Here is a 14,398-nt window from a genome sequence, read left to right as displayed (position 1 = left end):
ATGTACGCATTCAAACACTTGTTCTGTTACCAGCTGTATTCACCTTGCAGGTGCAGCTATGTGGCTTTTATCCTGGATAAAGTGTTTAAGTCATGGATGTTTAAAGTTGAACTTCTTCATATTTGTCTAATATTATAGTTCACTTTTCATTCAGGAAGTATGACGCTACGCTGTCAGTACGCTTGTCCATGTTTGTGATTGGTCAAATGTTGCTAACCCCGCCCCTTTCATGTGAACGCGCTCTCAGCCCTGGCTTGAGTTACCGAGTTGATAACCAGCGTCGTAGGGCCGCTTAGCGAGATCGCGTTTGTTTTGGGTTAGTTAAGCCAGATAACTCAAACATATCCAGGGTATGTTGAACTGGATTCATAGTACATGCCTCTGGTTTCAAATGAGCAGGACCTTTATGCTCTATGAATGTCAAACAGAAGCCCTGAAAGGCAGTGAGAAAATAATTCTGGTGGAGTCATTTATAAGTCCGGTCTAAAGTGTTTTCTCTCATGTTAATGATTTAGGAACAGGTAAAAATGGATTTTATCATGATCCAAAGTGTGTTGTTGTAATACTTATTCTGACCACAAGAGGCTGAAGTGTACCACTACTCCATGTTCTGTTTCGGAGTCAAAGCATCAATGTTTATTTCTTAAATAGTTTTGATTTTCCCGTGCTCGTAAATAGAGAGTATATTTAGCTTGTTTTTGAAGAGAAATACGATACTGTTAAAAAATCAAGAAGTGCATAGGTGAAATTCCAGGATTTGAATGGATCCTTTTGACTTCAGTTTACATTCTAAAATGTTGTGCCTGTGATGGTGCAAAACAAATCCAGCTTGCGTGAATGAGCAGATGTTGTGCTATTGCAGTAGACTCTTTTTTGATCTAAGGCGCATAACTTTATATCTCACTAAAGAATAAGGGCGGATATTTTTAACAACAATGTTCATCACCCCTGCACTTCTCAGTTGACTGTTTCTGAAGGCAGATCCACCTGCTCTCAGTAGGGAAGTTGAGGATGAGTCACAATGGAGAGCATCATCATTCAGTTTCTACTGTACACAATATATTGTTCAGGATCTGACAGTGTTGATGGAGGATTGGAGGAGAGATTGAGGAAAATACTGCAAGATGATTCATGAGTCAGCCGTTGCCATATAAATCTCATCTTGCCTGAATTATTTTGGTTTGTGTAATCAATCCATACATATAGCTTGTTATGCATACAGTACAATTTGGAGGTTCTTTACTTGAGTCTTTTCTAATGCCTAAAATGTCCTGAATTCTACTGACAGTTTCTGACATAGATTATGGCCGATGAAGTCAAGCTTTAGGTGGGAAACAGTAGGACCCACAATCTACCCGCCTACCCACAATCCACCTTGTTACATTTAAACAAACCACCCACTGTGTAATTCCAGCTGCATACAGCACCGTGGGTCCTCAGGACAGGTTTAGCCAGCAGCAGCAGCAGCAGCAGCAGCAGCAGCACTGCACTATATTCTAGCAGCAGAGCTAGTGTGGAAATATAGCAGTGAGCATTTATTCCATACATCTGTGCACTCTTCTTTGATCAACAGAATAAATCCATGGAACAATAAAATCAGAAACTGCAGGAAGCTTTTATCCAGTGAACAAATACATGCACAATGTGAAACTGTTTTCCAGTGACAGCAGCCTTATGCATGTAAATATCTAATACATATTCTTCTGTTGTTTTACTTTATTACTCCTTTATGTATTGCCCTTTGACACATTTTACGTTTCCGCATGTTCAGCAGACCTATGCACTGTGTATAAAGAATTTCTGGGTTGTACAAAATTGGAATAATTGGGAAGAGTTTATTTGAAATGAAAATAAAATGTGTAATTTTAGTAACATTAAACATTTAACTGCCTGATACGTTTTTAATGTAAGCACTTCATTACCTAATAATGACATAAATAGCAAGCTCTACCCTCCTTTAAAGGTCCCCTATTATATTCTTTTTCATCAAGATACAACACACTCTCACTCCCTGATAGTCCAATAGCAACGCTTGGTCAGGGTCCTTTGGCGTGCAGTTGTGACGAGCCGAGTCTCCTTCGGCTTCATAAACGGACGCAAAGAGCTTTCAACTGATTGCAATGTATTCCCATCGGCGGCGGTATTTGGCGCTCAGGGAAGCACCGCATCGGTCCATGTCGGCGGCAGTTAAAGGCAATGTGAGCGTCCATTCCCATTGGATAACGGAGGATTTTACACCCGGAAGTAAGTATTCTCCTTACAGTCGATTGATTTTACAGTGATATCTGCACTACTCATCGACTAAAAACACCAGATTATCCTTGTTAATTACACAACATTGATTGGTTTAAATTGTGTACAATGCTTTTGTGTTTTTCCCCTTCGATTTGGAGAAACAAATATTTTTTCAGAGTTTAGGATGGCAGAAGACACTACACTACCCAGAATCCTCAGCTATCGTTTGGGACTACACCATGCGCTTTGCTCGAAAAACCTGAAGGAGACTCGGCGCGTCACAACTGCACGCCAAAGGACCCTGACCAAGCGTTGCTATTGGACTATCAGGGAGTGAGACTGTTGCCCCGGCCACACGAGGACGAAAACGGCCGTTTGCGTTACTGTTTAGTGTCATATAGACCATTCGGCCATACGAGGACGACCGAATACGGCACTAAGCGACTGAGGAAACGATAACGGGTCCCAAGGTGGATAGAACGGCATATGCAACGCTCCGGGGGGTCCAACGGCTCCGTGTGTACGCCCTATACGATCATTTTCTGATAATGATGAGGCAATAGCCCCACCTCTCCCCACCTCTGCTGCTCACCCCCGCCTCAAAGTAAACTGCACACTGAATTCAGATTATTTATCTTTCTCTCAATATGGACATAAACGCGAGTGAAGTCTAATCTGACAGGACGGAGACACCTCTCAAACTACCTAAACTAGATATAAATATGTTTATTTTTACTGTCGGCCGAGTCACTCATTACTGGATCAGCTGCTGCATGAAACAGACACTGGCGCGCTGTCCGAAGAGAGGGAGGAAAAAGAGAGGCTCCGTGTATTTTATTATTATAATATATAGATTCGTTATTCATTTGTTTTAAAGCTCAATAAATAACAAAGAAGACCTTTGACCGGCACTTTTATAATTTAGTCGGAAGATTTAAACTTTAATACACGTTGACTGGCAAAAAACTCTGCCCGGTTCCCTCGGCCCCCACCGCGGAGAATAAACAGAAGGGCAACCATGACAACCATGCTTCTTCGCTGCTTTTGTGGAGGAAGTTACAGCGCCACGTACAGGCTCCTGCATATGTACTGCAGCTTCTCCAGCGGTTGGAGCTAAACGGAGCGGTCTCGTGTGGGCAGACACTATCCGGATGCGTTAATCCTATGCGTTTAGCCGTTTTCGTCCTCGTGTGGCCGGGGTCTGTGTTGCAATATAATATAGTTCTCAGTTATATACAAAACATGGCTCTGAAGAGTTTGGCTCAAAATACCAAACAGATCATTGTAGTATCCCATAAACCCCTCTGTTTCAGCCCTGTTTCACAAGTGCTGATTCTCTGTCTGTTACTTTAGAGGAGATTACGTTTTATTTGTTCCACCTGGAGTCTGGACCAAAGTGATGCACAGACTAACATTTCTTTCCCTTCAGCGATACCTTGGTAACTTTAATCTGGTCTTTAGATAGATGTTCTTCATACCAACCGGAAACCTCCAGGTCGAAGCCCATGCAGAACAGCTTCAAACCTGCATTGTCTGTAATATCCCACAAGGGGCCACTCTACTGGTAGCAACAAGATGGCCGATTGTCTCACTTGAATGATTGATTTATTAAACATTTTTCTAATGAGTTTATGGACTCAATCACTAGTTAAAGGCTTCTACAACACAGCATGATATGAATTTATGTGTTGCTGTATTCACAATGTGAACTATGGTCTCACTTAGAGAAAAATATACAATAAATTACCGTTTCAGTCAGTGTTTGGGTGTATTAAACTTCACCCTCTTGTGTCACTTCTGTTTCCAAAACCCAAGATGGCGACAGCCTTTCTTTACAGGCCCCACTTTTGATTTCAGATTCACATATTGCTGCAGTTTACATTTTGGTTCTAAATTGTATTTCTAAGGTAAATAAAGAGACTTTTATGCAGAGGAGAGGAATCCCTCTTACTTGATGTAAGCGTATTTTTACATTTCCTCAGTTGAATCATTCTGAAACGCTCTTTCCCCTCCACCTCCATCTCTCCAATTCTCCTAACTCCTCAACTTGTCTGCTTGGACCGATTTAGCCTAGACCTAAACACCTGATCTCTCCGTCAGCCAATCACGGGTCAGTGACTGGGGTCAGTGACTGAACTCTGCGTCATACAGGCATGCCAGGCTTGCATGGTGAATCCCCCCCACCACCCCCACCCACTCAGTAGGTATTGTATTGCCTCACCCTGCTGGCTATAACTTAGATGACATACTAAGGGGCACTTCTATCCTTTAATAACTCAAAGAGGATGTAACGGATTGACATAGCACAATGACTGAAAGAAAAGCTAAATGGCTAGATGGATAGACATAGAAATAAGATGGATGACATATTTCCAACAGTATACAAATTAATACTAATCAGCTCCATATTTACTAACTTTTTTTACCTGCTAAATCAGTCATCATGATTTTGAGTGCATTTGTGATTTTCTTTTCCAGTGTCCCAATCTTTGTTTAGACCACCTTCAACCAAATACTGCTGACCTCATTAGAAAAACTCTACCTCACCATCTAGTGGACAGAAAATCTGTTATTTTAATTTTCGTATTTGCAAATTTCCTTCTTTACATATATCGAATTTCTGAAAATGTCTTCCACTCCAATTTTATTCCGGTAAAAGGACACATGACACAGCATATACAAATAGCTCCAGACTGATCATTCCAGCTGTCCTCTTCTTTCTGACTGCAGACTCATTCACCAGTATCAATAACATGCAGTATGAGGGACCTTGTGGCCCTCGACCAAGTGAATTACAACATTTGATTATTTGTTTACCAGAGCAGTTTCTATCACGAGCTATGTCTGAATCATGACACAGGACGTGCCATTGGTGCATTTTCGTGCTTGCTCAAATGTGTAGTTTCTTTGAAGATTTATGTAAGAAATACGAAATATTTGTCATGATTTAGACAGGTGTCTTCAGCCTAGAGTGAATAAATCTCAGTGTGATTGTATCAAATATTGCAATTCTAGTGTTGATACGAAGCAAAAAAGGCCCAAATGCCTCTTTAACTCACTGCATTTGCCACCTGTAGAAAAGGTCAACCAAAATATGATTCTCCTTACCTGCTTGGTCTTTTCCCAGCAACTAGAAAACAACAACAAATGTATTGATCCAGCAGAAGTGTTAATGATCCCAATGCTAACTTGCTATGTGACTGTGGTGCTGCCAGTCATGGCCTGTCGCTCCTGACTCTGGGCGAGCTGACACACACATTTACACACAGATGGGGACATGTGTGTGTGTTGAGGGGGGTTGTGGTGGTGGAATGGGGTTAGGGGGGATATCGGAGGCTGGGGGGGTTGGGGGGTGAGTTCAGTCGGAGAAGTACTAAAGGGGCAAATTTAGAGCGGAGTATAGTGTTCGTCAACACTGACAAACACATCGCAGGGCGGAACTCCAAACCAAAGGCAACAGGTTGAAATCTAAAAGGTTTACCTCTGGGCGTTTTACAAAAGAGATTCAGCAACGAAACTCAATTTTCAGTTTCTGTATGGGTTCACCACAGCTAAGCCTCTTTAGGAGACTATAGAAGGTCTGAGACTATTAACTCTGATTAGAGAAGTGAAAGTAAACATATATTAAGATTCATGCTTTTGGATAAATCAGGAGAAAAATCACTTTTTTCAAGACCATTGGTCTGTTTTGACTTTTTAGCAACACACTCTTGAGCCCTAGCAAGAGAGTGTTAAGGATAATCAAACAGTATCAACAGGTTAAGCTAATATCAATTTACATTAGCAAGAGCCCTAGTTTACTTATATTGGTAATCCTATACAGGTATACTTTAGTTGTGTAATAAGCATATCTAGGTACCAAGTCATGCTAAATAAAATGTAAATACATTACACTGTGCCCATTTAGAAGACAGGAAGTTTAGATTTCATACCATTGGCACCAATTATAGTGCCCTTTCTTCAGTTGAAGCGCATGTTTGTTCACATGTTAGCTAATATCAATCTTAATCAACCAGGGGGAAGTGTAAAAGACAAAGAGATCATCTGTTAGACTTTTCATTCTTGAAGGGATTACAAAAAACATGTTTTAGACCATTTCATAAACATAAAAGTGTGGCTGATGTGTGGCACCCATAGGCTCGTGGAACATACTTCATCCAAGAGTGTGAGCCAGGAGCCAGGAAACCTGCGCCTGGTGCCAGTGAGTCTTCAGTGGACACATGAGATGAGACCTCTGTAAATGAGAGAGAGGAAGAGAGACACAGAGCCTGAAAGAGAGTGAATCTTAAACAGAGAGGAGCACACAGACAGAACCATGAGGTAGTGGTGAAAGGTAACAATGTCCATAGCAAATTCAGTATTCTCTAGGGTTTGGCAACCATTTCCTTCAGTGCGTCGACCTTCTCTTAACTGATGCATGCCTAACCCTGACCTTAACCCAAGCCTGAACTGGAGCTTGACCTAACCCTAAGTAAGGCAGAGACCAATTTAGTTGCTAAGTTGCATCCATTTACACACTCGAGCATGCCTCAAGAACACATGACAAAATAGCAGACACAACTAGAGAATGCTTTTCCTGAAAAGAAGTTGCTCAACCCTGGACATATGTAAATGATTGAAAAGTAAAATAATTAAAAAGGGAAGACAAAAGGTTAACAAAGCAGAAAGAAACTCAACTTCATTTTGAATGTTTTCAGCACACCACAATCCTGCCACCTGTTACCATTTTACAGCTGTTATTTTGAAAATCGAGACATTTCCGGGGACCTGGGATTTTTTTTTGACATGGTTAAGACTCTTATTCTGAAATGTCTGTGCTGCGTACAGGGCGACGTCCAATTGGTCCTGTGTTGAGGTGAACAAACTTGTCAAGTGAAATAAAGGTTTCTAAGTAAGTTGTAGATATACAGAAAAGTAATTGACGACGACACACCATTTAATATATTTATTGTTGTCTGTCTTTTGCCTCTTTACATAGAAACACAAGATTGATTTCAAAGCAGGAGTTACAGTGTATAATGCACCAGACATGGGTCCAGTGCAAAAAACAAAAAAACATTTTGAACGGAAAGTAAATGAAATAGTTAAGGGGAATGTATATTCTTAAATATATATGTATTTAATATATTTGATTTCTTTACAACTTATAAGAAACACAGCTGTCCTGTGTGTCAATTGACGTATAAAACGACACATTGCAAGCTGTTTCTATTTTAAATCGTTACTGAGTTTGTCCACCATCCTTATAATATATTACCATATATAACCATGGACCTACTGGTTCTATCAGAAAGAGCAATTTGGCCAATGGATGAAACAAAGAAGGCAGAAATCCACACCTAAAAAGTGTATAATAAGTCTCTCTCCTTCATATCCTTACTTCCTATTCCTCTTTCAACTCATCATAACCAACGATCACTTCAAATTCTAAATCCACATTTTGGCTCCTCGTAACAGTGGCACCGTTATACCTCCGCAAAACAGCTCATGTTTTCAGGTAGGAATATTTTTTTTGTAAGCAGGAATTGCTGGCCCAATCTTCCTGATATTTAGTGGAAAGGTGTAGCACTGGAAAAGGAAGTATTACATTTTAGAATACATTGGCCTAAGCAGGTTGGCCTTGACCTTTGCCATTGTCAATTCACAAGTAGCAAGGAAAACAAAAAAAGAAATGTGTTTATCCTCCACGGGATTTGGATCTGCTCCAACCTTTAATGGGTTCTTCTTCGCCCAATGCTACTGTCTTCCACCAAGTTTCATGACAATCTGGTAAGTACTTTTTCCATAATCCTGCAGACAAGCAAACAACCAACCCTAAAACACAAATGGTTCGGCAGAGGTGATGAATTGCTTTGAACACGTTTTTCAAGTTGTGTAGGCAACAGCAAAACATGTATCTAAAAAGCAACATCCATATCTTTCTGTTAGCTGACACCTGACTCAAACCACCATCTACTTCCTCTAACTCTGTCCTTTCTCCCCTGGGGAAGGAATTCCTGCTAACTGAACACCTGTTGCCATCATCAACATCACACCCTCCCACACTTTCTCTAAACTGCTCAGCTTGTACACAGTCAGTGCAGCGCAAAATAATGTTATTTGTTGATAGCAAAAATAACCCATTATTTTTCTAATTAATTAGAAGTAAAACACATCCTTTATCCCTCCAATACTTAAATGTCTCTACAGCTTTTCTTAATCTGGTGTGACTAATATTTGGTGTGGATTTAGATCTGACATGTGAGAAGAAGAAAAGGAAAAGCTAAAGAATGATGAGAGATGTTAGCGTGAGAAACAGGGAATGCAAGAGAGTCAGTGGGAGAGTTGGAGATGTGAGTCACAGCGGACCTGAAACACCATCAACCAGTGGAAGGAGTAGGCGGGAGTCACCGAGCTAGATCATTAGTGCAGCTTGGCTCAAATGTTCAGCACAGGAGAAGACAGAGAAGTCGGTTTTCCAATAACCCACTCAAATGTTCTCATTGTGTCTCCAAACGGTAACTTTAGGTGACAAATAGATTAGGTGTGACACTGACTCTGGATAGCTTAGCAGAAAAGTTGTTTTTTAAAGAAGGATGAAGAACGATGCAGATAATGCATGATGTTGAATGGAACATGAAAGTAATATATTTTTGGTAAAACCATAAAAAGATTATACCAAAAAAATGCCTTCAAAATACAAAAATACAACGTTTGTACTGAGCTAAAACGTAACCGTATAAGGATTGTAACCTGTCTTTGAACTTCCAAGTATCAATTTCTACACGACTGAATTCATACATTAGCCAAATTAAAACCCATCTGATCGAATCTCTCATGGTTATATGATTGCATAACAATGGTCAACCAATGGTACTAAAACATTTACATTATTGCCTAAAAAAGCAAAGGATCTGTGATTGAATTCACACAAACTTGCTGGGAAAGAAGAGAGTTTAAACAAAAGGCTGATAAATGTAAGGAGTCATTTGGACTCTAGCACCACACGGTCACCAGTGTTCGTGAACTAATGTCCACACAAATTCTTCTTACTTCATATCATTTGAATTATAGTGTGTGAAATACAGTTTGTGCATTTCTTTTAATCTCATGTGGAAACTGCACAGCTAAGTAACTGTGTATGAAGAGAAAAAGTGCTGCTGCTAGCCAACCCTCTCTACTACATACGCTAGTTAGCTGTTAGCTAACAATGTTGAACATCTACTGCAGCTATAGCTAGCTTGGTCCTGAAATGTTAAACAGCTGTTAGCTAGCAATTGTGTTTAGATTGGTTCATAGTCCTGTATTTCCATGAACTGTAGCCATGTTAGCTAGCTATCTGGTCCGGCGGCGGTAGTTTCCTGTATGAACAACTTAGCAATGCGACAGTAATTATCAGAAAGTTCATTTTCCAGTTTAAAATATTATCACAGAACCAGCTGCAATATTTATATCAAGTCAATAATGAAAACTCAACGAATATAATAGCCTCAACATTCAAGAGTAAATATAATATAGAGGATAAGAATAACAAAGTTAGCCATTTGGGCAAAATCGGACGAAGGAGGGTAGGCCTATATGGAACATGGACAAATTACAAATTCACATTTGAAGGTAACACCAATTATTTCTTCTGTCCAAAGCAAACATACAAGGTTTCTTTTAAATGAAAAGTAGAACATTTCAATTGCATTTATTTCTGTTTCAATTTGCGAGAGACACATCATTTCTGGGAGATTCTTCAGGCCTCCACACGTCTGATTGGTCTAGTTCATATCTTTTTTTACAGTATAATAACATTGGCCTATCTCTAACTTTTAAATCATAGATAATCTCTTAATACCAAATAGTCAGTTGGGATTTGTTAGGTATTTTATACAGAAGTCAATATTTCATCATTGGTATTTCACTGTGTAAATGACAGTAAAAATAAAGAACAGATACTCTACAGGCCCAGCTCATTGGATCCAGGCTCAACAAAAACACCTCAAAATAACCCATCAGAAACAGGTGTGCGTCCCATGTTGGATAGTGTAAGAAAAACTGATCCAAAGCCTCAGTTATTTCTTCAATATAGACTACATAATGGCTTTCAATTTCACCACTGAGTACAAAATCGACCACAAAACAAAATTCACAAGACACAATATTTGATCTTCGACCAAGAGCCTTCAAGTTCACTGTCAGTGGCTCCTGAACTTTCAAAAGGGTGTGGAAATAACATTCATAAGCCTGATCATAATTCTGTACACATACATAAAGATGGCTTGTCAATTATAAAATATTTAGAAAAAGGTGTATCTTACAAGAATATATACATCCGACGCTGTACAAAAAGAGATGCAGAAAAAAAGATAATAGCCTGTTCCTGCGGAATAGATTTGTAATTATACTTGTGTTGAGTACAAGGCTATTTAGGTCCTTATTATGGAATAATTAAACTAAAATGATATGGTCCATGACTGAGGTGGAGGGAATGCTTAAACTGGTGAGACACTGTATTGGGTTTATGTTACAAAAAACATACCTGCATCATCACCAGATGTCTTTCCTAATACATTTGAAGCTTCTCCTGTGGTTTTAAAGAATACTTCAATGTCTGCCGTTACATTTTATGACTTCATTTTGTTGTTAGATTGCTGCCAATTCACCCTTCTAATTCAATTGCATGTGACTTCATTTGAGCGCAGTTCAACATTTTGTATTTAAAAAGCTACACGCAAACACATAATGATTGCAGAAAAAAGGAAGCAGAATAATTCGTTAGATAATCTTTTGGGGACATTTTGGAAATCATAACGGTTTTAAATAAATCTTGTCTTTTTGGCAATAGAACATAATCAAAAGTTACTGAATTACGTCTTCAAAACAGTAATTTAATCCTGAATATTAAAAACGATGGATTCAGTTCAAATGAAAGGATTGAATCTATGCTGTGTGGGGTGTTATACTGACTTACTGTCACCTCAGACAAGAGAGAAGGAAACTTCCTTGAATAATATATCAGTTGGTAGTGCATAATATAATACCGTCTAATAAAAGGATATGGAAATCACAGATTCAGGACTAATTTGTTTGGGTCCTTGATATCCGCTTCTAGCGAGGAAAAAAGAAAACATGACTGAAGGCCTTCATAAATAATACTGCTGAGTTATCAGAACTACATTGGTTCATGGACCTGGAATTTGATCAAACAGTTAACAATAATGTGTGTATCCGCCCTTTTATATTTAATCCACTACATATTTAAATATGTTCTACCTTGTCACATGCTTCACCCAAGTTTCATGAAAATTGGGCCAATAGTTTTTCTGTAATCCTGGTGAAAAACTGTAAAAAAACAGCAAGCAGTGTCAACAAAACTGGAATGACAATAGTTGTCCAAATGTTGGTCCCAATTTAGTCTTTGAATGATGATATCCGTGGAGTGATGAAGGACTTGTTCTTGTAGTTTACTCCATCTTTTAACACATGTTGACAGCTGAACACCAGAGTAGAAGACGAGATAAGAAAAAGAGTTTGGATCCATTTACACAGCGAGATGTTGTTCAAGTAAATAGGAGCAAATAGCTGATGTACACATAGTAAGCAGAGTAACTGATATGAAGAAGGCCTTTAGAGAAAAGGGAAAATGGCTAAATGATCCAGGAGAAAAAAATGATGGTCTGGTGTTCATGAGACGTCTCCACAGAATCAAGCCGCCAGTTTTGCTTCCAGGTAGGTTTGGATCAAACGGTCTTGATTTAAGAGATCCTTCAAGGAAAAACTCCAGGGAACAATGTTTTGTTTGCTCTTCACTTCACAGATGCTAACGTTGCTAGTTGTACCTTGTAATGCTTCCGTAAATGAGGGGGTGGTAGTGAACTAAAGCGCGTTTTTCGTTACATTTCACATCCAGATATTTGTGAGGCTGCAGCTGATTCAAGCTTCAGTATTCGAAGATGGAGCGATGGATTCCTTCGGTGTTTGAACCGCCAGAGATAGGATCAACTCACCATTCACAAGACAAAATAGAAAGATGGATCCAAGACTATTTGTTGATCTTTGTATGGTGTAACTATCCATAGAGATGAGTCGACCACGAAAATAAGAAGGCATCGCCAGAACAATGAAGACACCACCAGTCGATCCCAGAGTTACAGATCCAGTCGTTACCAGTTGAACAGCGAATTCTGTCCCAGAGTCATGAAGTAAATCTGACTGCTGCCTCCTGACTGCACAGAGGCAAAGAACACCTGCAACAAGAGAGAGGAATTATGTAAAAAATATATTTTGAAAAATACATGTCTTACTGTGTTGTAGATTCAAGCAGATAATTGAGAGGTAAATATCTAGATAGAGTTGAATTTGTACCTTGTCGTTCCTCTCACACAGGAACTTGAGTTTTTGAGCCTTTTTGTGCATGAAGACTCCCTCCAGGTTCCCAGTGTTTGCTGACCTCAGCTCTATGGCCTTTTCTCCCCAGCCCATTACCTGGTTGGACTGGAGGTAGGCTGGAGACAAAGAGAGAGGGAGAGAGAAACACAGGAAGCATGGTTATCAACTGAGAGTCAACATACGTCTAACACAAACAAAAACAGTTACCGTTCCACATTTCCCGTTACATTGCTCTCCATGAGTCAAACGCAATTTGGCTGTCTTGGTATTCATTTTAAAGACAGTGGTATTCATGTTGGTAGAAGCAAATGACCCCACACAAAACATCTACTTATCTTTTTCGTCTTATTCATGGCAAACAAGTGAGAGGTGCATACGCCACCAACGGGACTGTAGTTGGTAACAAAACAGCAATTATAGCAAGACACTGGAGCATTAATTGCTCCTGTAGGCATGTCTATGGTGTTGAAGTGGATGTGAGTCACGTGGAATAAAATGACATGTATGGTAACGTAACTTAAGATCAGTATGGTGACACATTTTGGGCTGCACAGCGAAGGTCGAAAAGAACGGACATGGTGAATAACATAATTTGTAGCGGACCATCAATGACACAAACAAATCAACGGTTGTTTTTCATTCATCTAACTTTATTCAAACCTGCCTGCATCAATCAGCATTTACCGATTGTTGGCCAGTTGAAGAGTTTTACCATATCGCCTGAACCTAGTGTGTTTGTGAGTGAAGTAATTTCCTACACCAGCACAGACACACACAGAATCACTAGCATCTTATTTTTAGCCCATGTGTCCCAAATCTGTCCTCACAGAAACTGGTTCAGGGTCGGCTCTCAGCGCTCAGGGAATCTGCTGACCTGAAATCCGTTATTCAGAAAGCAAACCACTGAAAACACATCCAGCCGTAACTGAAGAGCATGTTTCAATCCTTGTAATGATGTGTGTGTGTGAGTGAAACTCACCGACAGACGCAGGCATCTCCCCCCACTGCAGCACCGTATCCTTGGTGATGCGTCCGTAGGTGTCGATGTAGACGCCCTCGTCTTCGTAACAAACAAGAACCTCCGTCCCGGCGCTGTTCGGCAGGATGATGATGGCATGGGGACGGATGGAGCCCTGGATCTATGAGACAAACACACACATTAGATACTATTGAGACCATTGTTTAAAGAAGTATTTTTTGTGATTAAATCACTTAAAGTTATATAAACCAAAACAGTTGATCTCATTGATGGACACTTATTCATACAATAAATATCTCTCTGAACTGAACATTATGTTCAAACTGTTGACATTAAAGTCATATTTACGTTATTCAGATGTTATCTGACTATATCTTTCAATAGCGAAGGGAAAAAATAAGGTTCAATTCATAAACTAATAAAACCCACTTAAGTTAGAGATGAATGAAAATGATTCAAAAATGTCTTTAAAAAAAAAACAGACCGATTGGATTTTCCTGAAATTCAATATGATACAGTTGATAAACAGATGAAAAAGAGTGATATGTGGTTCATCATAATATAATATTAGATCAATTCAAAAACATATTAAGACCCTAACTGAAGCACAACAATACATTGAAAATAAATGTCAATGATATTGAGCAGGACAGATGTTTCTTTAAATGAAAGGACACTTTAAAATCAAACTTTAAATATTTGAGAGATGTTGATGAACAACTGCGTGTTAAGGACACAACAAATCGGACATGTTCAGGCTATTTCAAGCCAAAACTAGCAGAATAAAAATAAAGTAAAAAATTCACAACAGTTTTTATTAATAGGACA

At 39.3% G+C, this 14,398-nt stretch overlaps 2 protein-coding genes across 4 annotated transcripts in view; both read right to left on the bottom strand.

The window, feature by feature from the left end:
* The window catches only part of LOC117546982 (palladin-like), a 37,272-nt gene extending 31,785 nt beyond the window's left edge, over nt 1-5,487 (bottom strand). Inside the window, 1 exon segment of the mRNA XM_034217434.1 lies at nt 5,344-5,487. The gene's annotated coding sequence lies outside the window, so the exon portion shown is untranslated.
* A 1,678-nt stretch (nt 5,488-7,165) lies between these two features.
* Nucleotides 7,166-14,398, bottom strand: part of LOC117546962 (mitogen-activated protein kinase kinase kinase kinase 4-like) — a 103,278-nt gene continuing 96,045 nt past the window's right edge. For all 3 annotated transcript variants that reach the window (XM_034217400.1, XM_034217399.1, XM_034217401.1), the window contains 3 exons: nt 13,571-13,730; nt 12,568-12,707; nt 7,166-12,449 (listed from right to left, as the gene is read on the bottom strand). In XM_034217400.1, the coding sequence (XP_034073291.1) occupies nt 12,366-12,449; nt 12,568-12,707; nt 13,571-13,730 (384 nt within the window). In that variant the 3' untranslated portion in view covers nt 7,166-12,365. The remainder of the gene's footprint in view (nt 12,450-12,567; nt 12,708-13,570; nt 13,731-14,398) is intronic.

The sequence above is a fragment of the Gymnodraco acuticeps genome, unplaced genomic scaffold, assembly GCF_902827175.1.
Source record: "Gymnodraco acuticeps unplaced genomic scaffold, fGymAcu1.1, whole genome shotgun sequence".
Taxonomy (NCBI): domain Eukaryota; kingdom Metazoa; phylum Chordata; class Actinopteri; order Perciformes; family Bathydraconidae; genus Gymnodraco; species Gymnodraco acuticeps.
The sequence above is the reverse complement of the archived record's forward strand: the minus strand, read 5'-3'. Positions and strand labels throughout refer to the sequence as shown.